Source organism: Rattus rattus, chromosome 9 (genome assembly GCF_011064425.1).
Source record: "Rattus rattus isolate New Zealand chromosome 9, Rrattus_CSIRO_v1, whole genome shotgun sequence".
Taxonomy (NCBI): domain Eukaryota; kingdom Metazoa; phylum Chordata; class Mammalia; order Rodentia; family Muridae; genus Rattus; species Rattus rattus.
Window position 1 is genome coordinate 26,659,956 of NC_046162.1, and position 27,156 is coordinate 26,687,111.

Below are 27,156 nucleotides of genomic sequence, written 5' to 3' on the forward strand. Positions count from 1 at the left end.
GTCCATACTGCAGCTGGCTCCAAAGCTGGACTGATGTTGCAACCAGTCTTGCCCCTTCCTTGTAGTTCTTTTGATTGCCTTCCTTCTATGTTATGGATTCTGCAAGGTGAGGCCCTGTATCCTAAGGGAGACAGACACCCGAAAGCTCACCTGAGCCCTGAGTGGTAAAGTAGGGGTGTCACTGGGCAGAGAAAGCACAGGGGAGGTAGAGGCCCCTCCCCGGGGCATTGTGGCAGATTTGCAAAGGAGAATCCACATTACAGCTGCAGGAAGTCATGGTGCAGAGCTGGGTGTGGAGGTCCGTGCTTGCAATCCCAGCTTACAGGAGGCAGAGGTAGGAGGATCGGGAGGTCCAGGCCAACCTTGGCTTCACGGTAAGTTTGATGTAAGCCTGGGATATATGATACCCTGTGCTGTCAAAAATCAAGAGCAAACAAAACTAGAATATATGATAGAGAGGGGGGAAGGGTATAATGGGCCCCAGGTGGAGAAGCTTTGGGTATGTCTGATCAGGGGACATCACTGCTCCTCTGGCTGGAAGGGTATAAGTAAGCCATTCACAGGTTACCTGACTTAAAATCTTTTAAATTCTCTTATTGACACAGTGAGGTAAGTAAAGTGCCACCCCTTGATAGGCAAGGAGTAGAATCGAAGAGAGATCAAGTAATGGGCCCAAGGGTCCCAGGAGGGACCCTCGTCTAGAAGAATAACCAAAAACAAGGGACTTCAACAGTACGGACAGGAGGGACAAAGCACAAAGGCACACGAGGTAGGTGTGATGGTTAATTTTGTCACTCAACAGGCTCTAGAATCACTTAGAAGATAAGCCTCTGGGCAGATATGTGAGCTATTTTCTAGGTTAGACTGACTGAGGTTGGAAGATGCATGCCACTTGTGGGTGGTACAGTGGGCTGCGGCCCTAGGCTGGATGCGAAGGAGAAAGCCGTCTGGGCAGCAGCATTCATCTGATATCCTAGCCGTTGATGTCTCAGGCTGGGAGTGCATCCTCAAACTGGTGGTCAAAATAAGCCTCCCTTAAATCACTTTTCTCTGTTTTTTTTTTTTTTTTAATCACATCAATAAGAAAAATAAGTAATGCCGTAAGTCAGACTCCAAATGTGACAGATGCTCCTACATGTGCGGAACTTCAACAGTCACCCATGGCAGCACAGCAGGGCACCAGCTAGACTATAGTTATGTCCCAGGAAGGGTGTGGTGGTCACAGTGAGTAGACTCCTTCAAAGCAAGTCAGCAATGTATTTGCATCACAAATATGTACACACACACACATACAATACATACACAGAGGCATAGTCTTATTCTTTCTCTCTCTAAAACCAACCAACCAACCAACCAACCAACCAACCAACCAACCAACCAACCAACTAGCTAGCCAGCTAGAGCCTCTGAGAATCCATCTCTTGTTTTTCTCTCATTTCCCAAGTGGAGGTCAGCATGGGAGTCCCTGATCTGTCCTAGTTCCAGAAGACAGGACAGGAGGATATTCTTGTCTCAAAGGAGTCCAGTTTCCTCATCTACCAGGGAAGCCTTGGCATTAACTGCACCTTCTGTCTTCACCATCAGCTCTTCAGAGGAATAGGCTCACTCTGGCCTAGTACCATGGTTATTTTTGGAGCTATTGAGGCTTGGTTGTTCCAAAATGGATGGCCTCTTTGTGTGTCTTTTTACTCATTCACTTTGAAAGAGGGTCTCATATAACTCAGGAGGGCTTCAAATTCTCTACATAGCTGAGGATGACCATGAAATTCTTTCTAATTTTTCTGCCTTCATCTCCAGAGTGCCAGGATTATACACATGTACCTCCGTGCTCAGTTCATGCAGTATTAGGGATTAACCCAGGACTTCATGCATGCTGGCCAAGCAATCTACATATGGAGCTACATTCCTGGCCAATGAGGGCTTTCTTACTGTGCCTTGCACAGCCTGAGGCCCAGCTTTCCAAGTATCACTGAAGACACAACCCAGCCATCTTTTGTCTTCAGGCACAGCCAATGGCAGCAAATAACCTAATTAGGACCGCACAAGCAGCTTGCCCAGTGAAAGCTAATTTAATTAGGGTCTTATTAGTTGTTATAACTACTTTTTAATGAAGCCTTATTACATTCAACTCCACAGATTTCAAGCAATTGTATTAAACACTGGCAAATGACCCATCAGTCTTTGATTTCAATCTGGTGTTGTTCACACCTATCCTAAAACCCAGATGCCTGAGCTTCTTCTTCTTATTTTTTTAAATAACCACTTGCAGCTTTAAAGGCATACTTCCTTTCTTGTCTGGTTGCTAATCCCTGGGGATTCTCTCACTCTGACTCTGGAGACCTGATGGTTAATGATTAGAAGTGGGGAAAAGTCTCCCTGTGCAGGAGAGTCTTTCTGCATCCACCCCTCCTTTTATTTCCATCCTTAATCATACCTTAATGGTAAAACCGTAAGGCCCCAGGTTGTGAGGCAAATGGTATTTGGAGGCTAACACAGAAAACCATTATCATAAATTCACACCTCCGTGAGGATTAACTCATCATATTAGCTAATTGGTCAATAAACACGACTCTCAGAGAATCAACCCTGGATGGGGTAGTTTTGATAGTGGAAGAGAAACAAGAAAACCAACAGCTCATTAGTCTTTACTGTGCTCTAGGGACTGGGTTAGAGATGATTGTCTTGGTGTCCTGATTAACTCTCACAACAAGGTGGATACGAATGCATTATTATTATTGGCTTATAGCTTATAGGTGAGAACTGCGGGCCCAAGAATGTCAGAACAGATGACCAAAGAACACTAAGTGGTGACAAGGCTCACAGTTTGGTCCTTTGGGGAGTGCTGGTTTATTGATTTGTGCTCCCCCATCTCTGTTAGAAGGCAACTTGCAAGACTCAGTTCTCTCCTTCTGCCAGGTGGGTCATGAGGACCAAACTTAAGTCTTCAGAGTTGATGGTAGGTGCCATTACCCAACGAGGCATCTCACTGGTTCACTGTGTTGGCTAGTTTTATGTCAATTGGAGATGTTAGTGTCATCAGAGAGGAAGGAGAGAGCTTCAACTGAGAGGATGATTCCATAAGACTGGGCTGTAGGCAAGCTTGTAGAGAGTTTTCTTAACTAGTGATATGATGTGAGAGCAAGCCTGTTGCAGGTGGTACCATCATGGGCTGGCGATCCTATGGTTCTTTAAGAAAACCGGTTGAGCAAGCCGTGAGGAGCAAGCCACTAAGTAGCATCCCTCCATGTCCTCTGCATCCAGTTTTCTACTTGTTTCTTGAGTTTAGGTCCTGACTTCTTTTAATGATGAGCTATGATATGGATGTATAAGTCAAATAAATCCTTTTCTCCCCAACTTAGTTTTGGGTATGGTTTCATCATTGCAATAATAACCCTAACGAGGACATTCACTTTTTGTACTTTTCATCGGTACTGGTCGGGGGAAGTTATTCTTAAGAAGGTAGAATTCGGTATCAGGCTGGTCTAGTTCAAGCTCTGCTCCCAGTCATTTTCTATAGGGATGGCATGGTGAACATTGTTTAAATGCTAAACAGTGCTTTTCTCATCTCATGAGGAACTTAATACTCATGCTGTGACAGTAAAGGAGCATGTGTCAACTGTAGTAGTCAGAATATGGTCCCTCGGCTTCTGAACTGTGTTGAGTTGCTTTGAATAGGAGCAGATTCAGGGGGTGTGGCCTAACCATGCTCCATTGTTGGTTCTTGGGCCTTCATCAATGTAGCCTGAAGGTCGAGGAACCCAGATATTCTTGGCTGCACCTACAGTTCTGACTTAGTTCCTTTGGAGTAGGCCTCAGCATCCACCACTGGAACAAGTTACTGGTGATGCTGTTGAATCTCAGAGGAGATTGCTCAAGGCTAGAATTCTTGGGACATCCAGAAACAGAATATTCTGGGTCCTTCTAAGCCTGGGGTGAAACAGAGAGGCTGAGTCCTTCCTTCTTCCCTCTTACCCATTTTCTACCTCATTGCTCTGACTTCCTGAGCTGTTGGAAGCCAGGCCTTGGAATCAGGAGCCAAGAAGTTGACTTAATTAAAAAGCCTTATTTATTTATGTATTACCATGCCAGACCCTGGGCTCATTTGGGTTGGAGGAATATTTGTGGTTTAAGTGAACCAATTCTGAGGTTGAAAGTGATGATACAATTACTTTTGTACAGAGAGTAAGAAGCAGACGGACGCTGCTAATAGATCAACCTACGATTTGATGTTTTTAGGAGAGGATTATACTTTGATTTAATAAATAGAATAAACCTTAGACACGCGGAAGAAGCGGTGCCAGACTTCCGCTGTTCTTTGCCAAGAAGGGTCACCTGGTTGATACCACTGAGATAATAAATGTGGAGCATCTCAGACAGATTAGACTAATTTACAGCACTAACGGTTCGGTTTTGCTGTAAAATTAATTAATTAGTTTAGTGTTTGTGTGAGCATCTACACAAAAGTACGCACGTGGAGATTAGAGGGCAACTTGTAGTTGTAGGACCTCTCCCCTGCCCCCATGTAGGTCCTAGGGACACAACTTGGTTCCTTTACCAAACCCTAGAGCTGGTACTATGGGCTTGAAACACCACCATTTACCCCCCTTTTGTCCAAAGATGTATTCCTGTTTTAGGATCCATGGTGGCCTTAGCAATATGGGCAGGTTGTTACCATCTTTCCTAGGCCGAGGCTCAACTTGAGTCTTCATGTGTTAATTGCTGATGTCTGTGGGTTATTTACTAGTGTTTTGGCCTGGCTGAATTCTTCCTGTATATTTCTCACCAATTCCTCACTGCACTCCTCCAAGGGGGATGATTCAGTCCCCTTTAATAGATGGATTAGTCAAGGTTCAGTGAGATAGGGTGGAGACAGGACTAAAGACCTGGATTTGTTTGACTTTGCCACTCTGGGTTTGCTATTACTCTAGGCAGCCAGGGAACTTAAAGAAGAGAGGCTGTCTCTGAGGACGGGGCACTGCCCCCCTTCACCAAGGTAAGGAGTATCAGGGTAGCAATGGTGACAATGACAAGACTGGCTCCCTAGTCTGGATCTGAGTCTCCATTGGCTGGGCTCTTGACTCAGCACAGTCTGAAATCCTGGTTTTGTGGGAGTGTGTCAAAGTTTACCTCTTCCCAGTCCATCTAGCAGCCGATCCCGACAACTCTACATTTAGTATAGTCTGAAAATAACCCTGCTTCTCCTTCCCGATCAGCAGTTCAAGGTCAAAATCAAATTACGCCCTTGCCCAGCCAGATCCCATCCACTTCTTGAAAAGCCCCCTTTACAAGGAGCGGAGCTGTGTTTAAGTGAGTGTCCAGCATGTGAGGCTAAGCTCTTCGGGGGACAGCTTAAATACTGAAAGTAAAATGTGGAGTGCGCGTGTCATCCTCTTGCCTAAATATAGACTATCCACTGCATTCCGGCCACTCAGGCCCTCACGGTGGGGTGGGGTGGGGTGGGTATGGATGCCCTAGGAGTCTTTTCTTACTCACACAGCCCCTTGATACTGGGGGTTACAAATATAGCATTTTCTTATTCTGTGGTCTCTAGACCAGGCTGACCTCAAACTCCCCGGCTAGCTGACTGATCCTTTTGCCCCCACCTCACTGATGTTGGAATTGTAGACCTGAACTACCACTCTTCGGCAATTTGGTACTGGGAATGAAACTCAGTTCCTACTAGGCAAACACTGTCAATGCAGGCAGAACATCAGCCCGGGATGAGAATTTTACTTCTTCATGTTTTTAAATTGGGACGCCACTTCTGGAGCCTGGGGCCACTGGTGTGGACCGCGATGGACTTGGGTGCCAAGTGAAAAGTTGAATCTGTTTTGCACCATAGGCTGCTGCGTTTTACTCCTAGCTTTTGGGTGAAATGCACACATTCCAGGCTTCTGCTTCCTTGGCAGAGGGCTGATGCATTCCAAGAGGGCGGAAGTCCGGCTTGGACTCCGGGAAGCTGTACTAACGTAGCTGGAAGGATCGGAGGCATTCAAGCTGTCTGGGAGTCCCAGTGAGGATGCTGACTTGTTACTTTGACACCTGAGAATTTCTGGACCCCTGAACAGCAAAGGAGCTCTCAGTTCAAAAGCAGCTTCTTGTGGCCTGGGATTCGGCTAAGTTGGTAGAATGCTTGCCTTTCATGCCCAAAGCCCCAGGCTCCATCTCTAGTACTGCATAAAACTGCTGACACACATCTTTAGCCTCAGCACTCAGGAGGTAAAGGCAGGAGGACCAGAAGTTCAGCTTCATATCAAGTTCAAGGTCAGCCTGGACTCCGTGAGGTCCTGTCTCACCTGTGCCTCCCTCCCTGAGTATTTCCACTTCCATTTCAAGGGTTTTATAGTATACAAATTTACCAAGGTAGAAGATGGTGAAGTATACATGGAAGTAAGAATATGATTTTGTAAAAGCGAAAACGGTAGAGGCACCTGAATGCCTTTCGGCAGGGATCTAGTTGGAGAAAAGAGAATAGTATGCAGCTATGAACAAGACTGCTCTGCTTTTACGGGAGTGGAAAGGTCAGCCACATACACTGTATAATGAAGAAAGCAGGTATGACATAGTGTTTATAGAACGCTATTTCCATGGAAAGGGACATATGAACACATTTTATGCATATACATAGAATAATCCTGAAAAGATATACCAGGAACCAGTGAAAAGGGATGATCAGGGCCAGGGATATGGGAGGGACATACTCTTACTGTACACTCATACCTTGTGAGCTGAGTGGCCTTGTGTGTGCATTGCCTATTTACTTAAATGGTCTCCTTATGTAATGAGGTTAACTAGGCACGTTATGGTATCTTTCGTTATAGAACCCGAAAAGATAAGAAAAACACAAAGAAAGAAAATGAGAAGACTGAGGATTTATACTGAGGTAGAGCAGGAACTCTGTGTGTGATTGAGTGTTGAAAAAAACCTGGGGTAATGCGATCTCTGACACATACATGCAGACACACACACACACACACACACACACACACACAGACACACACACAAGGACACAGACACACGGACACACAGACACACAGATGCACAGATATACACACAGATACACAAACACACAGACACACAGACACACATAAATGCACAGACACACACACAACATGGACATACAGACACACAAATACACAGATACACATCACACACACAGATACACAGACACAACAGGGACACACAGACACACAAATACACAGACACACATCACATACACAGATACACAGACACACCACACACACCACACACACACACACACACACACACACACGGACACACAGACACAGACACACATGGGCACACACACACACACACACACACACACACACGGACACACAGACACAGACACACATGGGCACACACACACAGTCCTGGAAAGTCCATAGAAAAGTATGGTCCTGTAGTCTGGATGCCTGAGTTTTGCTATCTTCTAATTTGCATGTTAAAAGTCCCTGTCAGTAACACTGGGAGGGGCGGCTGGGAAGAGAAGGTCACAGGAACAAAGCCGTTATGACTGGGATTAGTGTCCTCCTGGAAGAGACCTGGGGGAGCTCACTGATGCTCTTCCTCATGGAAGCTGCTATCTGTGAGGGCTGGGAGTGAATCCACAACAATCTTGATCTTGGACTCTCCTAGCCCCTAAAGCCATGAGCAATAAATTTCCATTGTTTATTAATGACCAAAGGCTGAGACGTTTTATGAGAAAGTCTACTTTTCTTGTCTTTCTCATTTATGATATTATGTATGAATGAATGACTATTTGCTGTTGAGAATTGTGAGAAGAATTCTCATTTTGAAAAGAATACGAGAGGAAAAAAAATTCCAAACAATATCTGCCGTTTTTTTTTTTTTTTTGAATGGAAGAGTGGACAGGGCTGTAGCAGCGTCAGGGAGAACCAGGAGCATTTGTAAGTGTTCCCAAGGCTGAGAAGCAGCGAGCAGGTATAGGAGCAAAATTACAGTGAAAATGATGAGCTAATGTTTGCTGTCCAAGGATCTGAGTTCAAATCCTCAGTACCCGTATCAAGGTGGCTGAGGCAGCTATGAACTGTTATCACAGTGACCCTATGACAAGATAGGACATAGAGAGAGGAAGTCCTCAGAAACTTGGAGGGCCAGATAGCCTGAGTACACAACCGTGAACAACATGATTGACCCAGTCTCAAATAAGGTGGATTGTGAACAGGCACATGCTCGTGGTTAAAGAAATGGCCAAGGATAGATGGAAACCTTTTCTTTTGATGGTTTTTCTTCTGAACTCATTAGACAGCATGGACGTCCAAACAATAACTCTATTAAAACCTGATTTCCATCCTGTTAATGTTCTTAATCTGATGTCTTTAATTACAAATGGAGTGTTTCCTTTTTTGCAGTATGGGAACTTGTAAGAGGATAGAAAAAGTTAATAGTCTACTCCTACTTCTCTTTAAAGTGGCCCCTGGAAGTGAGTAGGCAAAAGCTTTAGTTTTTGTTTTTTCAAGTATGCATGTGTGCATGTGTCATGAGTGAGTGGGTGAATGTGTGTGTGTGTGTGTGTGTGTGTGTGTGTGTGTGTGTGTGTGTGTTTAGGTCTGAAAACAACCTCTGGCATGGTCCTTTCCCTCCACACCTTGTTGGGACAGGGTCTCTTGCTAAGTTCTGTGTATACCAGGCTAGCTGACCCATGATTCTTGTGCCTCCATTGCCTACCTTGCTGCACAAGCATTGGGTGATAGGCGGGACATACTGAGTCTGGCTTTACATGAGTTCTAGGGTTCCAAACCCATATTCTCACATTTCTTCACCAAGCCCTTCACCCACTGAGTCATCTCCTCAGACCAGTTCCTTGTTTTTGAGAGTGGGACTGCTGATGGGCAAGATGGCTCAGTAGGTAAAGTGCCTTCTGCAAGGGCTGATTACTTGAGTTCCATCTCTGCTGCCTGAGTGGTGGTTGGAAATGACTGACTTCTGTAGTTGTCCTCTGACCTCTTCTTCCTAGCACATGTACCTCCCTACCACACAAAATAAATAAAATGTAATAAAAATAAAAGTGGGATTGCACATTAATCAAAGACTTGCCTTTCTTGTGCAGATATGGCTGTGTCACAATGAATGAATAGACCTATATTTAGCCAGCTTTGTTTATAACATCACATTATATTTTCCTATGCTTTAAATTGATTGCTTAATAAAACTGAACATATCAAAGGCTAAATACCAGTAGTAAATTTACCAGTGCTTTCACTGTGGAGGGGAGAGTGTACTGGGCGTATGTGAACTCTGGTACTGGAAGAAACTGATTTTTTTCATTTTTTCATTCTTCTGACTTAATCAAAATTAAGAAAAGTCAATGAAATCATTTCTAATGATATTCTGCTAGACCAAGAGCCTAGCATAATTGTCATCAGAGAGGCCTCATTCAGCAACAGATAGGAACAGATGCAGAGACCCACAGCTAAACATTAGCCAGAGATTAGGAATCTTGAGGAAGAGGGGAAGGAAGGATTATAGGAGTCAGAGGGGTCAAGGATATCATAAGAACACTGCCCACAGAATCAACTAAATAGGGTTCATAGAATTAACAGTCACAGCCTGCCTGGGTTTGCCTAGGTTCCTCTATATAGGTTGTGGTCAAATAGCTTGGTTTTCTTGTGAGACTCCTAACAGTAGGAGTAGAGGCTGTCTCTGACTTTTTTGCCTGAGCTTGGAACTCTTTTCCTCCTCCTGGGTTGCTCTGTCTAGCCTTGATATAATAGTTTGTACCTAGTCTTATTGCATATTGTTATGCCCTGTTTGGTAGATATTTCTGGGGGTTCTCCTCTTTTCTGAAGGGAAACAGAGCAGGGGAGACAGGGAGGAGTGAAGGGAAGGGAAACTGTGGTCAGAATGTTATGTATGTTATGTATGAGAGAAAAAGAATAGCTTACCAAATCAATTGCTAAAAGTCGCCATACAACAGAAAGTGCTATGACACAGTCTAAATTGTCTGTGATCCTAAGATTTTACACACACACACACACACACACACACACACACACACACACACACACACACACACACACGGAGTAGTACAGGGAAGGGGCCACAGACAACTCTTCAGGGGCTGTCACTAATAGAAGTCAGGTCTACACCATCCTGTTCTATTTGTTGCAGAGCTCATGAAATGTTTCCACTTGTCACCACTTCCAAATTACAGTCCTTGCTTATTTGACTGGCTGCCAGACCTTTTTTATTTAATATGCTAAGGAGCGCCTTTCCTACTCAACAATCAATTTGCTTTTCAACATAATAATAACTGCATTTCAGAATAATTGGTTAGCTTTGACTTCCTATGTACCTGTCTGCTTTGAGGAGGGGTTTTATTTGATTGCCAACCTGGTCATTGGAAGGATGAAACCCTCAAGAACATGTGTGTTCAGGTAAATTCTGAAAAGATGGATTTTCTAAAACCTAGGAAGAAACCTCAGAGACCCAAGGCCATTATGTAGTTTTCCAAAATGAGGTCTGTTAACTGAGATCAACAGAGACCCCTCTGTTTTGCTGAGTGGTCCTTTCCCCCACTTTGCCTTCCCTTTTGCAGGTGTTGGTACAAGGGCCATTAGACTCTGGAGTTAGGCTATATTCTGTCCAGTTGCAATTCTCTTCACTCAGTGTATGCACTTCATAGCCTTTCCTTCTGCATAGCTAGGTCATCACCAGCCAGTTGCTGTGGAACACAGTGTCTAGAAATACTCCTATCCACAATGCCAGCTTGCCTGGCCTGTGACATCAAGGGAAGGGCGTAGGATGACCCGTGATGGAGAAGTGTCCTGTGGTGCAGGCATCATTTGAAGGTGGATGGAGGCGGTGAATCCAGTCTCAAAGGTAAAGAAGCCAGAAACAACACTGGGGAGACGTTTTCTAAATATGTCTTTTCTAAAATTTGCTAAAAATCTGATGAAATGTGCTTGTTATTAGCAACCATAAGCCATGAAGTTGAAAAGTCTTCCAAAAGCGTCAACAGTAAAAGAGAGGTTTCGGTTCATTTTGCCAGGAAACGACCCAATTATCTTTATGATCTTTGTATCTTTGTGAGGTTGTGACCAGTGGCCATCTGCCCTTTCTTTCCTCCTTCTAAGAATAGAAGTTTCTGTGTTTTGGTCATACACTTCCACCCAACATTTCTTTAACGAGAAGCCCATCTGATGACTTGGATTCGAATTCACGGTCAGCCAACTCATCTGAAGCAAAGCTCCCCCATCTCTCCTGAGTTCACATCCCTAACTGTGCAATAGGGATATTTTCAAAAGCGACCTCCCATGCTTATGGAGAGAGGACAGGGCAGAGGCTGTGGGGTAGCTCTTACCCCCAGCACCAAGTGTCAAGGTCTAAAGTATCGGGGTCATTAGTGTATCATCTGAGGTGGTCAGGGAATACAATGGCTGAAGACAAGGCCTGCAGATATGGGAGAAAGCAATTTCCAGATGGAGGTTGGCAGTCATCCATGATTTTTACAGCTTCACACATACTCACATAAAGCCTTCATGGGCCCTTGGTGACCCTCTGGTACTTATATCATCCTCTGTGCCCCAGCAGACTTGGCCACTCCACCATTGGCTCTTGTCTGTATACCTGGTCTATTCTTATGCACAGGCTATCCTTCTCTCCTGGATCCTCTGTCCCAGCCCACTTGGTTTGATTGGAAGACTGAGGTTGGCTCATTTCTCCAGCCCTCCTTTCTTTCCTTCCTTTTCCCCATTATTTATGTATCGTCTGGGACTCCAAAATCTTAGGAAACTCAAATTTCAGAGTTCTTTTTTAAAGAGGCAACTGACAGAGGGTTGCTATTTTTTAAAAAATGTTATCAAATAGGACTTCACCCCCCCCACCCTACACACAACTATTACCATTCATTATCATCGTTCCATCTAAAAACGCTATTTTGATGCCTTAAAATAGAAAGGATATAGTCTTTGGATTGAAAGGACAGTCATTTAGATTGAATACATTTCAGTTTTGAAAGAACACAATGTTTTTCTCATTTTGCCATGAGCCAGTGGAAACTTTGAGCATCGGATCTCTGACAAATTCTGGGGAAGCAGTATTCTAACAATAGGGATGGCACAATGAATGTTCACTGATTACCAGCGCAGAGTCTGACGGAGTCTACCATTTACTAGGTGTGTGACCTTGGGCAAGTTATTGAGCCTCTCTGAACTTGGTGGCTTTCATCTGTGGAGACAAGGATGACATGACTTACCTTCAGGGTTGCAGCTCTACACACTATGCCCTGTGTGGTGAGGATGCTTCCATAGTGCTCATCCTGTTTCCATAGTCAGGGGCTCTAGTTCAGAGATACCACCATCCAGGGCACACTGCCGTCCCTTCCTCCTGCCTCCCCTCCTCCCCATGGATTGGACCAAAGGCCTGAGCAGGACTGAGGATACTTCTGGTTGTACACTGGAACCTTAAGCATATACTTTTTTGGATTTCTATAAGGTATCTGATCCATGGCTGCCTAGGAGGACTAGGTTGTGCTGGATGTATGAAAATTCACCCAGGAAAACTTGTTAAGGGCTGAAGATTCTTGGCCTCACAAGAGATTCTGATATGATGGGTTTCTTCTAGGGCCCAAGGTTTGGGCTGTTAAAACTGTTCCTGTCAGATGCCTCTCATGGGTATCTGGGGCTGCTTACAGCGACTCTTGGCCTTAGGTCAGATGTTTTTTGCCCAAATCATAATAAGATCCTACCCATTGTGGTGGTTAACCAGGCCTGGACATTGTCTGAGGAAGACTCTGGAATGAATCCTGTTGCTTCTGCTCAGCTCTCCCTGTTCCCCACATTCTTCAGCTCAACAAGTGATACCCAGGTGGTTCTCTGCCAACATCTGGGTTATTCTGGATATACTTTTCCCATTAGCCTTCCTATGCCATCCCATACCAAGTCCTCAAATATGTCTGCTTCATGCTACTTCCATTGTCATCAGCACGATCTAAATCACTGTTTCTGTTCACAACACTTTTGAGACCTCCTATTTGTCCCATATCCAGTCTGTTTTATATGTTGGCCAGAGTGACCTCTTCCAAAATCCTTGCATATATATGATGTGGTGTGTGTGTGTGTGTGTGTGTGTGTGCGTGTAGATGCTCTTGAGACCAGAAGAGAGCAAGAACATCAGATCGCCTGCTGGAGTTGGGGGTTCTGAGCTGCTCCATGTGAGTGGGTGCTGGGAATCAAGCTGTGGTCCTCTGTAAGAGCAGCAAGTGCTCTGACCTGCTGAACCATCTCTTCAGCCTTACAGCATTTTCAGGATAGGATTCAGATAGAGCTTCAGTGTGCTTCAACTCCTTCCATAGTTGCCGACACAGTTAAGAAAAAATCTAGGCCTGACAATGTAGCTCCGTTGGTACCTGCCTGGTGTTCACAAAGCCCCAGGTTTTATCCCAAGCAGTGCATTATCCAGATGTGGTGGTGCATGTCTGTAACATCAGCATTTGGGAAGTGAAGGCAAGAGGATCAGGAGTTCAAGGTTATCCTCCGCTACATAGCCAGGTTTTGGCCAGAATGGGCTACCTAAGACCCTGTATCAAAGAACAAACAAAAACAACCACCACCACCACCTAACTAGAAACCTAACCCCAAGTGCAAAATCCCCAAATTAAATTCTGTAATATGGCCCCCAACGTCCCATCATGGCCAGACTTCTGTCCTTGTCTGCAGTCTGTCTTACCCATGCCTGTTCTCATCCTAAGCTCTGGCAGTTCACCATCATTCCCTACTACAGGAGACTTTCCCACTGCATGGATCTCTCTCCTCCCAACATTACCAAAGTAGCTACTCTAAGCTGCTCTCTTCAGCCTTCTACCTGCATGTTACTCCCCTGGGACCTCATGATATACTGATCCCTATTAGAAGATTCTAGTCTCTCATTGCAGATGTATTTGTGTTTCTTTTTGTGTTTTTTTCAAATACATGTTTGCCTCATTAGAAGTACGTTCCAGGGTGCTTAATTATCTTCCTTAGCATAGTTTCTCCTAGGAAAATTCCCAGATATAGTATCCATGTGGTAAATAAATATTTACTTAGTGGACGCATGCATGGTTAAAGATGAGACCCACAGACCTTGAAGGGATGGACAGGATTTTACAATGACTTTGTCCTTCCTGTCTTCTGACAGGGTGGTAACAGGGTGGTTTACGGTTTCCTGGAGAACATTTATGATAGCCCATTGCCATCAGTGAACAGAAAGGGCCAGGTGCGTTGTATGAGGTATGGTCTTTTCTGACAGAGCTGGACTCAGTCCTTGGACTTGTCACTGACATGCTGTGTGACCCTGGGTAAGCATCTAACTGCATTGAACTTCGGTATAGACATATACGAAGAGGTAGCAGTTACCACACACTGCATCTGCCAGGGATATTGGGGGTAATGTCATAAGATGCCCAGTAGAATGTCTATACAAAATATGTACTCAATACCCATACATTGAGTAGGCACATACAGTCCATGTTGAGTTTTAGTTCAAAAATTCAGCTTCTAGTACAGAAGCAGGGACAAAGACATAGTAGGTACTTTAAGAAGTCTTTAGTTAAACATTTAATACATGGTCAAAAGTATGTTACCTCAGTAATATTTCCTTCTTTTGGGAAGGATTCTCCTTTTAATTTTTTCCCTCGGAGTTTTCAAAGCAATTGCTTTCCTTGAAGGAATCTCAAAGGCTGAGTTGGAGGATTCACACACATCCATGGGGGTGACTCTGTTCTAGGTCCTGAGACCCTCATTCTCACTTGTGCTCACAATAGGTGGAAATTCCTCAGCCCCGATTTGAATGAGGAGAGAGCCCAATCAGTCGCTATTTGGTTCAGTACTATATGGAGCACAACCGTTTCTTTGAAACTGACCTTCATTTATTTAGAGGGGAGAGCAGTTGGTTCAATAATGGCTTCCTAGTGCCTTTCAGCATTTTAAAAGGCGGAAGAAAGATTTGGAGCAAGGCAAGTTTCCAGTGTTTTCTAAACAGCCCTCTAGTCCCAGCCGCTTGCTGGCTGCCTGGCACTTCCTACCGCCCCTCCTCACATCCCATACTGAAACACACACTCCCTCAGGAGTCCTGCCACTTCATCAGACCTTGACCAGGCTGTCTCCCCTCTGCTGGGAGCTGGTCTTCATTGTCATACCAAGCAGCTGGAGGTTCTCTTGGACATCATACATGGTCCACAAGATAGAAACCCTTCTATATTCTAGTCTAGATTCTCTGTCATTCCCTGGCTCATTTCCAGGGGCCAAAGAAAGAGGTTCTTGTTTGATGACTCGCATTTCTGATCCGGAATAAGTGATCACTGGTCCCTGGCGCAACTTAGTCTGAGGCCACAGGGAAAGGGTGGAGAGAGATGAGTGGGCTAGAGCACGTGGGGAGGGCTCTGCAGGACCCTTCGCTGCAGGTGGCCCAACCCTACTCCCAAAAATGAAAATAAGGGAGGAAGAAAAATAATGGGGCCTCAGAGCAGGGTCCTGTAGGGCCATGTCTACTTTCCCTACCCTTCTTTCCTCTGGAGAAAACAAAAACAGCTATGGAAATCTCATGGCACCCAGGCACCTGAGAGTCTGGCTGAATTGGAAGATACTCCTACCTACACTTCCCTGCTTGTTGGGCATAGCCTTCCGCACATCTGCTTCTGCCTTCTCTGAGTCAAAAGTCCTTGATGGAAAATTTAGAATTAGGAATCATCTTCAAAACAAACAAACAAACAAACACCCCCAAAACCCCCAAAGAGCTCCTATTGCCTAACATACTACTTCTCACCGGATGTTGTTACCTGGAGGAACTACAGCTCCATCTTGCTGTGGTGCTCTTAAATTAGTGAGAAAGCAAGCATGGATTGTGTACCTTCTGACTGAGTTTTGGACTACCTTTCTGCAGCCATTGTAAACCCACAGCTCACCTACATGGATTACCTCATCTGTTGGCTTCCATGGAAGAAGGATGCTCATCGGGCTCATTTAAAGACAACATATTGGAGGGCTCCCAGGTGACTGTGGCATAGCTAATCAGAATTTCCACTGGTAGGAGAGGAGAAGCAAGCTCTGAGAACCCTGTGGGCTGGGGACATAGATGACCTTTTGCTGCTATTGCATGGACATGAAGGGCCCCAGAGACTAGGAGGACAGGATCTCAAAAGGCGTGAACAGAAAAGCCAAGGAAGACCCCGAAGGCAGACTTGACAACTTGAAGCAGACGATACGGAGAGAAGTCATACCATCTCACACCACTGGTAGCTGGGGAAGATTCAAACTAGCAACCTTTAAGGATGCTGGGCTCTAAAGGGGTCCAGGAGATGCTCTGACCAATGACTTTCAAGGTCTCCGTTGTGATCCAGCCCTTCAGAGCCTCCTGGGGTCTGATGTAACATACAGAACCTGATTCCATCTGATTTACTGAATCAGAGCCTCTGTAGGTTGGACCCAGGGGGGCTATGTTACTATGGAGTTTCTCAGGTGTTGTGTTCAGTACATTTCCCCATTCATCTCACTTAACCGTGTTCTTTTCCATACATGAGATCGGAGGCCCAGAGAGGCACAGCAACAAGCCCAGGGTCACAAAGCTGATGCCCAAGATCAAAGTAGAACTCAGTAGCCTGTACCACTTGAGCTGAGACCCTTCTTTCCAACCTGTTGGGAGCTTTTTATTTCCCTTGAATCTCAGGGCCAAGGATTGTGGCTATGATGATTTCTGAGTCCAACTGGGCTATTTTTCTTCTTAAACATGCTCTGGCTATAGCCTCTGCATGTTGGTGGGTAGATCCGGGAGGAAGTTAACAGGTGCTGGATTGGCAAGAGTAAACGGAGGAAACTCACAGCTACTGGCTACCAGTAGAGCGGGGCTTGGCTTAGAGTGCTGGCAACTAATTTTGATTAAATACTTGCTGTGGTTCACACTCTACACTGCTTCCTCCTTACATGCACACAGCTCCCCAGGGTGAATATTAATTAGTCCCTTTTGTAGATGAGGAAACCGAGGCTCACACAGGAGCAGGGCTTACCTCAAGGTCATATGGCTGGTAAGAGACCAAATCACACCTATACAGAACCATGATCTTTGTGACGATCCGGTACAGCTGTCACCCATGGTTAATAGAACAAGACTGCCAAAGGTCCCAAGACCTTGAGAAGGCGAATCACTCTGCAGTGGGACGCAATCACTGGTGAAAGCTCTTCCTATTTAACAACATTGGGAAAATTTTTTCCTGAATGGCAGTAGCCTGCCAGACTTCTTTAGGAAAGATCACACAGACAGTATGTCGGAGAGTTTTTTTTTTTTTCCCTTAAAAAAAAAAAAAAAAGGAAACTCTTGGTAAACACTTACTTCCTCTTCATTCATCTTTTTCTCTCAGAAGCAGTGTGACTTTGGAGTCAAAGCTGCTGGAGGGGCTTGGCCACCTCTGAGACCCTGCAGGCATGACTGGTACATGAGGTCTGTGGTACTCAGTAGTGCCCCCTCTTCTGATAGCCCGCCCTGAGCACATCCTTCCATTCATTTCCCTCCAGTTCTCATCAGGGATAGGAGAAGAAATCAAAGCAGATCAATGCACCAGAGAAGGGACAAGGATTTCCCAAGCCATGTGAACAACATGTCACCGCACCTTCCTCTCTGTTTACCGTCTAGCCGGACCTTGTCTCCCCCCCTCCCCCCACCCCGTCAGGAATCAGGAAGCCTTTTGAACAATTCACTTATCATGGCTTGGACCAAATAAGATGGACACATTTTTGTAGATGGTGGGGGCGGGGGACTGAGTCCCATCTTGCCTGGGCTTGGCATCGTATCGCTGAAGGTGAGGGTCAGCTATAATTAAATTCTGAACATTTCATAAACCGCTGGAGTTGGGAGCATTGTGGAGGCAAAAACTGAGAATGTTTCTCTTTGAAATCCCAAGCTTCAGAAACTTAAAGGCCCTTGGAAGCCGTGTGGCTGTAAGATGCTCCTATTATCTGGTAAGAACGAGGACGGTGCAGAAAGGAGAGAGCTAGCAGGGGGGGGGGGAGGAGGGGGAGACCGCAGCCTCTGCAAGGCTGAGAAATGTGGTCCCTGCAAATATTGAATGAACACTGCCTCTCTCTGTAGGAGCCGCCTCCCTGCTTCCCCAGTGCCGCGTCTGCAGTAACTACAAACTATTTGGTATGCTGCGTTAGTGACGCTGCCTTCTCAGATACATCGTTACTACCGAAATAACACTGGCGTGATGTTGGAGCCCAGTGTCCTTTTTAATTATTAAACTGAGGCCAGTGACTGAGTCATTCCACATCCCAGATTCTCCTCCTGTGCTTCTATTTCAAGTGCCTAGTATCTTAGCTTTTTTTTTTTTTTTTTCACCAACACCTGAGTTGGTTCTTAGCCAGTTACCCAATCTGCAAAGCCCTTGCAGAACAAATAGTATTATCCAATCTCCAAACACACACTGATGGCATAAAAATAACCAAACCCACACAAAAAACTTTAGGGTGAGATCATCAGGAAAACCAAGATAGGAAAAGGTCTATCTCCCCTTTGCTAACCCCCAACTTACCAAGCGGGAGAGCGATGAAGAAGGGGAGCCAACATAAGATGAACATTCCGACTACAATGCCCAAGGTTTTGGCTGCTTTCTTTTCCCTGGAGAACTTAAAAAGTTTGACAGCTATGGAACTCCTCGGGTTGTGGCCCTTGGCCTTGGTACTGCTGAGGGTGTCCTCATGAAAGTTCTTGGAGTGGATCCTCAGGGTCAGCTCCTTGGAGTTGGACATTTCCTTCATGACTCCCGCCTCCAGATTCTTGGTGGTCCTCTTGGCCACGATGTAGACCCGGCAGTACATGACCAGGATGACCGCGAGCGGGATGTAGAAAGAGCCCAGGGAGGAAAAGAGGGCGTAGAAGGGTTCTTCGGTGACCCCACATTCTTTGTCATCATTGGGCGCAGGTTCTTTCCATCCAAGGAGAGGCCCGATGGAGATGACCGTGGACAAGACCCACACACTGAGGAGCGCCAAGATGGCCTTCCTGCGGGTGACCAGCGTGGGGTACTGCAGAGAGTATCGCACCCCAATGTAGCGGTCAATGGAGATGGCACATAGGCTCAGGATGGAGGCCGTACAGCACAGGACATCTACCGCTGCCCAGATGTCACAGAAGATGCGCCCCAGCACCCAGTAGCCAAGCACTTCTAGGGTAGCGGAGAAGGGCAGTACTGTGAAACTCAACAGCAGGTCAGCAATGGCCAGGTTGACGATAAAGTAGTTGGTGGGCGTCCGCAGGTGCCGGTTGCAGGCCACCGACAGGATGACCAAGATGTTGCCCACGATGGCAAAGAGGATGAAGGCGCCCAGCACCAGGCCCACAGAGATGGCCCTGGTGACGTCCAGCTGGGGCAGTGTGGAGTTGCTCGAGGTCTGGTTGGGGCCAGTGAAGTTGTCATCTTTCAACTCTCCCCAGTGGGCAGGTGCTGATGTGTTGTGGCCGGTGTCCAGATCGGGATTCATTTTAAAGTCCGCCCTCCATAGCCAGGGAGGAGATTGGGCTCGGAAGGGCTGCGACCAAGGCTCCTCAGCTACCCTGAAACTTTGCTCCCTCCGTGGTCTTCTTTCCAGAGGCGTCCTCCTGGCGAGAAGTCATCTCCCCCGGGCAGCCTAGCCCGGCAGCACGTCGCCTGCCTGCACCCAGCGGCTCGCTCGCCTGTCAGAAGGAGGAGGAGGAGGAGAGAGGGGACGAGGAGGCAGCTCCAAGTTTAATGGTCCACGTCAGGCGCGCCTGGCCGGGCTGGCGCGGGAGCGCTGGGAGGAGCAGGCGCGGGGCCGGGGGGTGCCCGGCTGTGCCCGGCCCGCAGCGGGTCTGCGGACCGCGGTGCCTTCTCCGCCCAGCGATCGCGAGGAGGGTCTGCTTTCAATGAGCCGCCTCTGGGCTGACTGCACGGCGGTGACATCAGGCGGGGAAGCCCGGGCGCCCTGACTCTGTGCGGCACTAGGGGGCAATGCGGGTCCAGCCAAGGCGCGCAGCCCCGACGCCAGCGCCAGCCGGGTCGGCCTGGAGATCAGCCGCGCCCGGCACCGCTCCCTCTGCGGGGATGGGGCTGGGAGCAGAGCAGGGGATCCGGGTGTGGGCATCCCGGTTCATACACCCCAGGGGCCCCGCTGGGATTATTTTCCCTCCTGTTCACGCTTCAGTTAAAAGGTAGGGTGGGGATGCTTACCTCTAATGGGGACCCCTGGAGTCAGCCATGGGTTCAGAGGGATGTGAAACTTCTACACAACTGGTTTCTACAAAAGGAAGAAAATCCCTGCGTTAGGCAGGTGGCAGAGACTTGAGTCACATCCAAGACCAGGGATATACTTTAGTTCCCCCTTGCAACCTCTTTGGCCTTGATAAAACCCAGAAACTTCTGTTTGCTCATCCATCCATCCATCCATCCATCCATTCAGTTGTTCACTTATTCCTTCACCGGTTGTTAATGTCCACCTGCAGACAGTGGTTCTGTTCTAGGCACTGTTCTCCAACAGTTGGAGCGTAGCCCGATTCCTGACCTGTAAGTGGGAGCTTACCAAACAAGCAGAATCTGAAGCATGACATCTAAGGACAGGAGTTAAGGAGAAGATTAATTGAGGACAGGGTATGCAGGAATATGAATTGGATTTTCTTTTCTTTTCTTTTAATGACAGAGTATGATGTAACTCAGGTTGCCCCCATAGCTTACTATATAGCATGAGGATAACTTCGAACTCTTGATTTTCCTGTGGCCACCTCCTGAGTGCTGGAATTACAGGCATGTATCACCATTGTCGGTTTCTTTAATACTGCGGATGGAACCAAGGGCCTCATGCATTCTAGACAAGCACATACTCTCTACCAACTGAGAGCGTCTCCAGTCTGAACTTGACATTTTAAGTAGGGGCTTGGGAGTGTCACTAAAGAGATAGTTGAGTGTGAGGGAGGGAAAGGTGAGAGGGAGCTAGTTAGCTCTCTGGGAGTAGAGAGAGGGCAAACAGATTGTCACACCCTGGGGAAGGGGCTTGGGGGATTTTGTTGTCCGTTGGCTCTTTTCTTGTATTACCTTGTACTCACGTTGGACCTTAAGCTACAAAGGCCTATTTCCAGAGGTGGGTAATGGCAGATAATTATAAAAAGGACAAAAAAAAAGTGTGAAACCAGGGAAGAATTTTCTTGATAATTTTTTTTTTTTTTTGCAAACAAGATCTTCAGGTTGGTTTTGAACTCAAGATTCTCTGTCTCCCAACACTAAGATAGTAGACTGTGCTAAGTTCATGTTGCCTTTTTTTCATGACTCAATGAGAGAGCTAGTCTCATTTTGATTTCTGCTTTGAGCATGGGACTGGATTATAAAGGAAGTTGAACCCCCTTTATCAAGTACATATACCTACTGAGGAGAGGAACTAGGAGTTGGAGTTGAACCCTGTTACTGGGTCTCCCAATTACAGTGCTGAGTACTGAGCCGCAAAAGAGTCACTGTTCCTACAGGAGCAAAATAGGGGACAGAGTGGATGGTGTAGCTCGGGATCCTTTTTAAATGGCACATTTCAGGACCCAAGGTACTGCTACTGGGAAGGGACCCATATTTGCTGAGCTCCTGCTGATAGTCAAACATTTACTTATTTCCCTGCCCTTCTCCTCCTCCTCCTCCTCCTCCTCCTCCTTCTCCTTCCTCCTCCTCCTCCTCCTCCTCCTCCTCCTTCTCCTCCTCCTCCTCCTCCTCCTCCTCCTTCTCCTTCTCCTCCTTCTCTTCCTTCTTCTTCTTGGACTGGGTCTTGCTGTGTCACTCACACTAGTCTTGAACTCATTATGTAGGCCAAGACTGCTCCAAACTCAAAATCCTCTGTCCCTTGCCTCCCCAGTGCTTGGATTACAGACACAAGACACTACACTCAGCTCGCTTATTTTCTTTTTTTCTTCTTTAACAGGTCTTTAAGAGAGGCATAACTGTTCTCTGTGGATACATGGGAAAACAGTGGATTAGAGTTATTCATATGGTAGTGACATAAAGCAGGGGACAGGGCAGTGGCTGCTGAATTAGACACCTGATACCCATTTCTTCCAGTCCACAAGCCGTGACCCAGGCTTCTCATTTCTGCTTTTGCTAATCACTGTGTTTGATTAAGGGGTGAAGAAGCAGGTGCCATGCAAGGCGGTCCCCGTGCAGGGCCTTCAACCTAAAGCTGGGCTCTTCAGGTCTTTTTATTTATACTTTTTGGAGAAGATTAAGCTTTTCGTTTATTTGTGTTTTTTAAAATTATCGTACCTGTGTGTTACATTCATGCCTGCTGCCTGTGATGGTTGAGAGATGGCATGGGGTCCTCTGGAGCTGGAATTGGGATGGTTGTGAGCCACCATTTGGGTGATGGGCATTGAACCTGAGTCCTCTGCAAGAGCAGCAAATGCCTCTAACTGCTGAGCAGCCTTTGATTGCTTGTTTGAGAGGTGGTCTTACTTGTGGCCCAGGCTGCCCTAGAACTTATTGTTAGCCCAGGATGGTCCCCAAATCATGATAATCTTTCTCTTGCCCCAGGCTCTTAACTGTTGGCGTTGCAAGCATGTATCCCCCACTCTATGTTTAAAAATCTTAATCTCCTACAAAACTACACAGGCTCTCCAGTTGCACAAAATATACAATTTTAAGGAGTTTCTATGAGATTTCAAACAAACAGTGATGCAGATAGCCCTGAAAACAGTCCCAGCCCCTGTTTCAATGATCTGACCTAAGCTGCCTTTAGAGATTTAAAAATAAGAGATGCCTATTTTTAAGGTTGGTGGTAGTGTGGTCCTGTAGGAGCTCCTGGTACCTTAACTCATTGATTTTGCCATCGTGAAGATGGTGTGGAGGCAAAGGGCCCTGGGCAGCTGCCACAGGTGGTCAGGCCATTGACTCCTTTTCTCTGGCCCACAGAATGTGGGGTGTCTTCTGATGTAGAAAAAAACACCAACATGGCCACTACTGACTTACACAGTGGAATGTGGACCAGGACAGTGCCTGCCTGCAGCCATCTGTCAGAGATCTTAATGGGAAGGAGAGACTGTCCTTGGTCTCGGAGGCCTCTCGTATTATTTCGTATGGAGACAGAGGCTGGTCCAGATGATCTTTTGAGATACCCTTGTGTGCTGACTGGATAGACAAGGCCCTAAATCCACTCTGCTGCTCTCCCTTTATTGCATCTTCCATGATGGGATGTGGCAGTAGGAGAGCATCCCCGGTTCCTACACAACCTGAGTGCTAGGAGGAGGGAGCTTTCCTGGAGCTGTTTCCTCTCAGGGGTGATGTCTGGCAAGAGGAGAATACTGATAAGCTGGGGTAAAACTGATGGTTTGTACAAACTCAGGGATGTGGAGACAGGAAGTGAGAGGCAGAAGGAAGAACAAGCTCCCTGGCCATGTTTTCGAGTTTATAGTGTCCCATTTCTCACTTCCTTGGGCATTAATTAACAGCCAACAGCACGCCACAGTCTCTGGGGCTGTGTCTGCATAGTCTCGGCCAGTGTCTGAAATGTGAAAGCCTGGTGTATCCAATATCATTTTTTCTTATGAAGGCAAAAGGCCGAAAGGGAAGAAACACGCACGCACGCACGCGCTCACGCACGTGCTCATGCACGCGCTCACGCATGCACATGTCATAAAGAACAAATCTGAGATTCAAATTGGCTTATCTTTATTACCAAAGAGAATAGTTTGAGAACTTGTGTCTCCATTCGGGTGTCAGGATGTGGAAGAGCTTATCGAGGCATTGAGGGGAGTCAAATATCCTTGCAGATTTCTGACGTGCTGTCATTCATTCGCCAGCATCTTTCACATAGGCAGAACAAACATGTCCTACCACAAAGCAGACAGGTAGCAGCCTTAACAGCAGATCCGAGGCAGAGCCCCCACTAATCAAGTCCTGCCGATGGCTGCTTCTTTGCTCTCCTCTGTCCCTAGCCTCACTGGAGATGCCTCTTTGCCCTTCTGGCTGCGTTTTGACCCATGGATTTGTTTAGGTGTCATGAGGATACAGACGATATTTCATTTTCTCGGTACTCCCTGGGGCAAAGCCAAGCACAGAGCTCTGAGTCACTGGAGGCTTGGAGAAGAAGAATCTTTTCATTACCCATCTTATTACATTAGAAACCTCTGATGGTGCACACTTCCATTTATGTGAGCCCTCTAGGAGAAGCTGCCACTGAATCTGAACAGAGGGGAAACTGAGGCTGGCAGTTAGGACATTTATGGAAGGTGGTCTTTCTCCTGGAATTATACATTCTATCTATCTATCTATCTATCTATCTATCTATCTATCTATCTATCTATCTATCATCTATCATCTATCTGTATCATCTATCTATCTATCATCTATCTATCATCTATCATCTATCTATGTATCATCTATCATCTATCTATCTATCTATCTATCTATCTATCTATCTATCTATCTATCTATCATCTATCTATGTATCATCTATCTATCTATCAATCATCTATGTATCATCTATCTATCTATCATCTATCAATCATCTATCTATCTATCATCTATCTATCTATCAATCATCTATCTATCATCTATCTATCATCTATCAATCATCTATCTATCTATCATCTATCTATGTATCATCTATCATCTATCATCTATCTATCTATCTATCTATCTATCTATCTATCTATCTATCTATCTATCTATCTATTTATCTATCATTTACTTATCTTTCTGGTTTACTCTGTCTAGCTCTTTCTAGTCGCAATCCAACCAGATATCGCTTGGTGTATCTGTTTCATGAGAGGCACCACACTAAGTGCTGTGGGTTATCAAAGATCAAATCCAATTAAAAAAACTAAGCAACTGATAACCTAGCCCTCACCATCCACTGAGCATAAGGAATGAAGGCAAAACACCTTTCAGAGAGAACCTTCCATGTGCCAGACACTCCTCATAAAAGTTCAAATGAGGACCTATGCCCATTTTACAAATGAGAAAACTGAGGCTCAGATAGGCTCTGGATATAACCAAGGCTGTACAGCGAGTAGTTGGCCTTGGTGCTCCTAGCATTGTCATGTGCTTTGAAAGTTGCATTGCAACCTTCTCTCTGCACCAGACTGAGATTTTTTTTTTTTAAAAAAAAAAAGGCAGCCAAAGGCACCATGTTAGCTGAAGGAAATTACAGCAGAAACCAAAATGTGACCAGGGTTGTGAGTGAGCAGAGGTCAGGGAGGTGGGAAGACAGAACCATTTTCCCCAGAAGGTTCTGCAGAGGCACTCCTCGGGCCAGCCTGCCCTACCTCTAGGAGTCGTTCTGCCGGGGAGAGGAGGACTGGCTGGGATTCATTACGAACCCTCTGTATCCTTAAAGAGCAACGACTGTGGCCTTGGCTAGGGGAAGCATGAAGAGCCAGATGTCTGGCATCCCGCTGACCCGGGTTTATGCCCTACTTTCATAAATTATGATCTTGGGTAAATCCCATAACCACTTTGGGCTCCTGGCTTCCTAACCAGTGAGAGGAAGGTCAGCATGGTTCCTGTTCACAAGGCCATGGTGAGGACTGTGATAATATGTGACAAGTGCCAAGTGCTGGGCGACAGTAACATCTATTAGCCAGGGACTGCAAGACATTTAGGAGGTGCTCGGCATGGGGCCAAAATGCTAGACACACTACATCTTATTTAATCCTGATAATGACATTAGGTAGATGCTGCTGTTGTAGATATCTGATAGATAGAGAAACTCAAGTTCAGTGTTTAAATGATCTGCCCAAGGCAATAGGACTGGCATAGATTGTCTGAAAACACCCCGTTAATGAGGCTAAAAAGAAGAAGGTGCTGATGGTGTGAGGCATTTACTCCACAAGGCACCCTGGGAGCTGTGGACCCTCGAAGGAGAATTTTTGTTCCTTTGTACCTCTAGGCCAGAGGGCCAAAATACTGTCCTGTCCTTTCTTCTGGGCAGGGGATGGCTGGCTGTTGCAGGCGTACCTGCTACTTCTTAAGACAGCATACGTGTCAGAGGCTCCCAAGAGTGAGGAATCTCAGCTTCCTCTGTGCAGGGCTGCTTTTGTTTAGGATAAGCTTTGATGAGCTTAGTTTCCCTAATCCAGCATCGAGCCCTGGTGAGCTGGGAGGGCTCTATAAGCAACACTCAGCAGCAAGTGTGTGGGGCGGGGGATGAACTGCTAAGTCATCCAGGGGCTAAATTTATGTCCCACATTGGGAGAGAGTCTGGGAGGCCAGGGTGTAAGTCTGGGATGCCTACGCATGTAACATGACGGTTCTTCTTTCTGTATGTTTGAAGAACATGTCCGTTTTCTTTTACGCCAGCTAGCTACTGTACTAGAAAACGAGGCCAGAGTCACTCTAACAACACGTGCTACAGCTGCCTCTTCAGTGCCCTGGCCTCTCTGAGCTCTACCACCACAATTCAGGACCAGGAACTTCTAAAATGTCACACCACCACCACCACCACCACCACCACCACCACCATCATCATCAACAACTACAACAACAACAACAGTGACCCCAAACAAAACAAAACAAAGCAAAAACAAAACACTAGTCCAGGACATGCAAACTGTAGCCTGTGCATTAAATTAACCTTTGTGCCTGTGTTTTATTTGATTTTATTTTTATAATAAGGTTTTATTGAAACCCAGCCATGTCCGTTTTGTTGGTGTGGAGGGTGTGGCAGTTTTCATGCCATAGTAGCGAAGCCAAGTAGTTACAGCAGTTGGGTCATCTGGTCTATCCAGCCTCGAGTGTTTGCCCTGTGAAACTTTGTAGAAAACCCTTTATCTAGTCCGACTTTCATATTTTCCATGTGGGGACACAAAGGCCGTGGAAGAAGATGGGGCTTGCCTGCAGAGTCAGTGTCAGCAGTCAAGAGGACTGACTTCATGCTCATAACTCCGTTGCCACGGATATCATGTTTCTGCATCATGCCACAGGCTCTGAGTTTGAATCCCAGTTTTAGCCGCTCAGCTGGGTGACCTTTGGACCAGCCGTGTAAGTAATTTCCATCCCTTAACTCATGTGTGCCCTAGAAACAATGCTTCCCTTTCCCTGAGACAGTGCACAGGCTAGGGGGTTGTACAGATGAAAGACGCTCTGGTCTGTAATATTTAGGCTGAAAGCTGGCTACACCCCTCCCCCAGTAAAAGACTGCCACTGCTATTACATTCATATTCTCTATAATTTTATATTTATAA

The 27,156-nt window shown here is 46.2% G+C and overlaps 1 protein-coding gene across 1 annotated transcript in view; it reads right to left on the reverse strand.

Annotated features, from left to right (window-relative positions):
- Positions 1 to 19,856, reverse strand: part of Adra1b (adrenoceptor alpha 1B) — a 56,999-nt gene extending 37,143 nt beyond the window's left edge. The window contains exon 1 of the mRNA XM_032913799.1: positions 18,524 to 19,856. Coding sequence (XP_032769690.1) covers positions 18,524 to 19,472 — 949 coding nt within the window. The 5' untranslated portion in view covers positions 19,473 to 19,856. The remainder of the gene's footprint in view (positions 1 to 18,523) is intronic.
- Between the last annotated feature and the right edge of the window lie 7,300 nt (positions 19,857 to 27,156).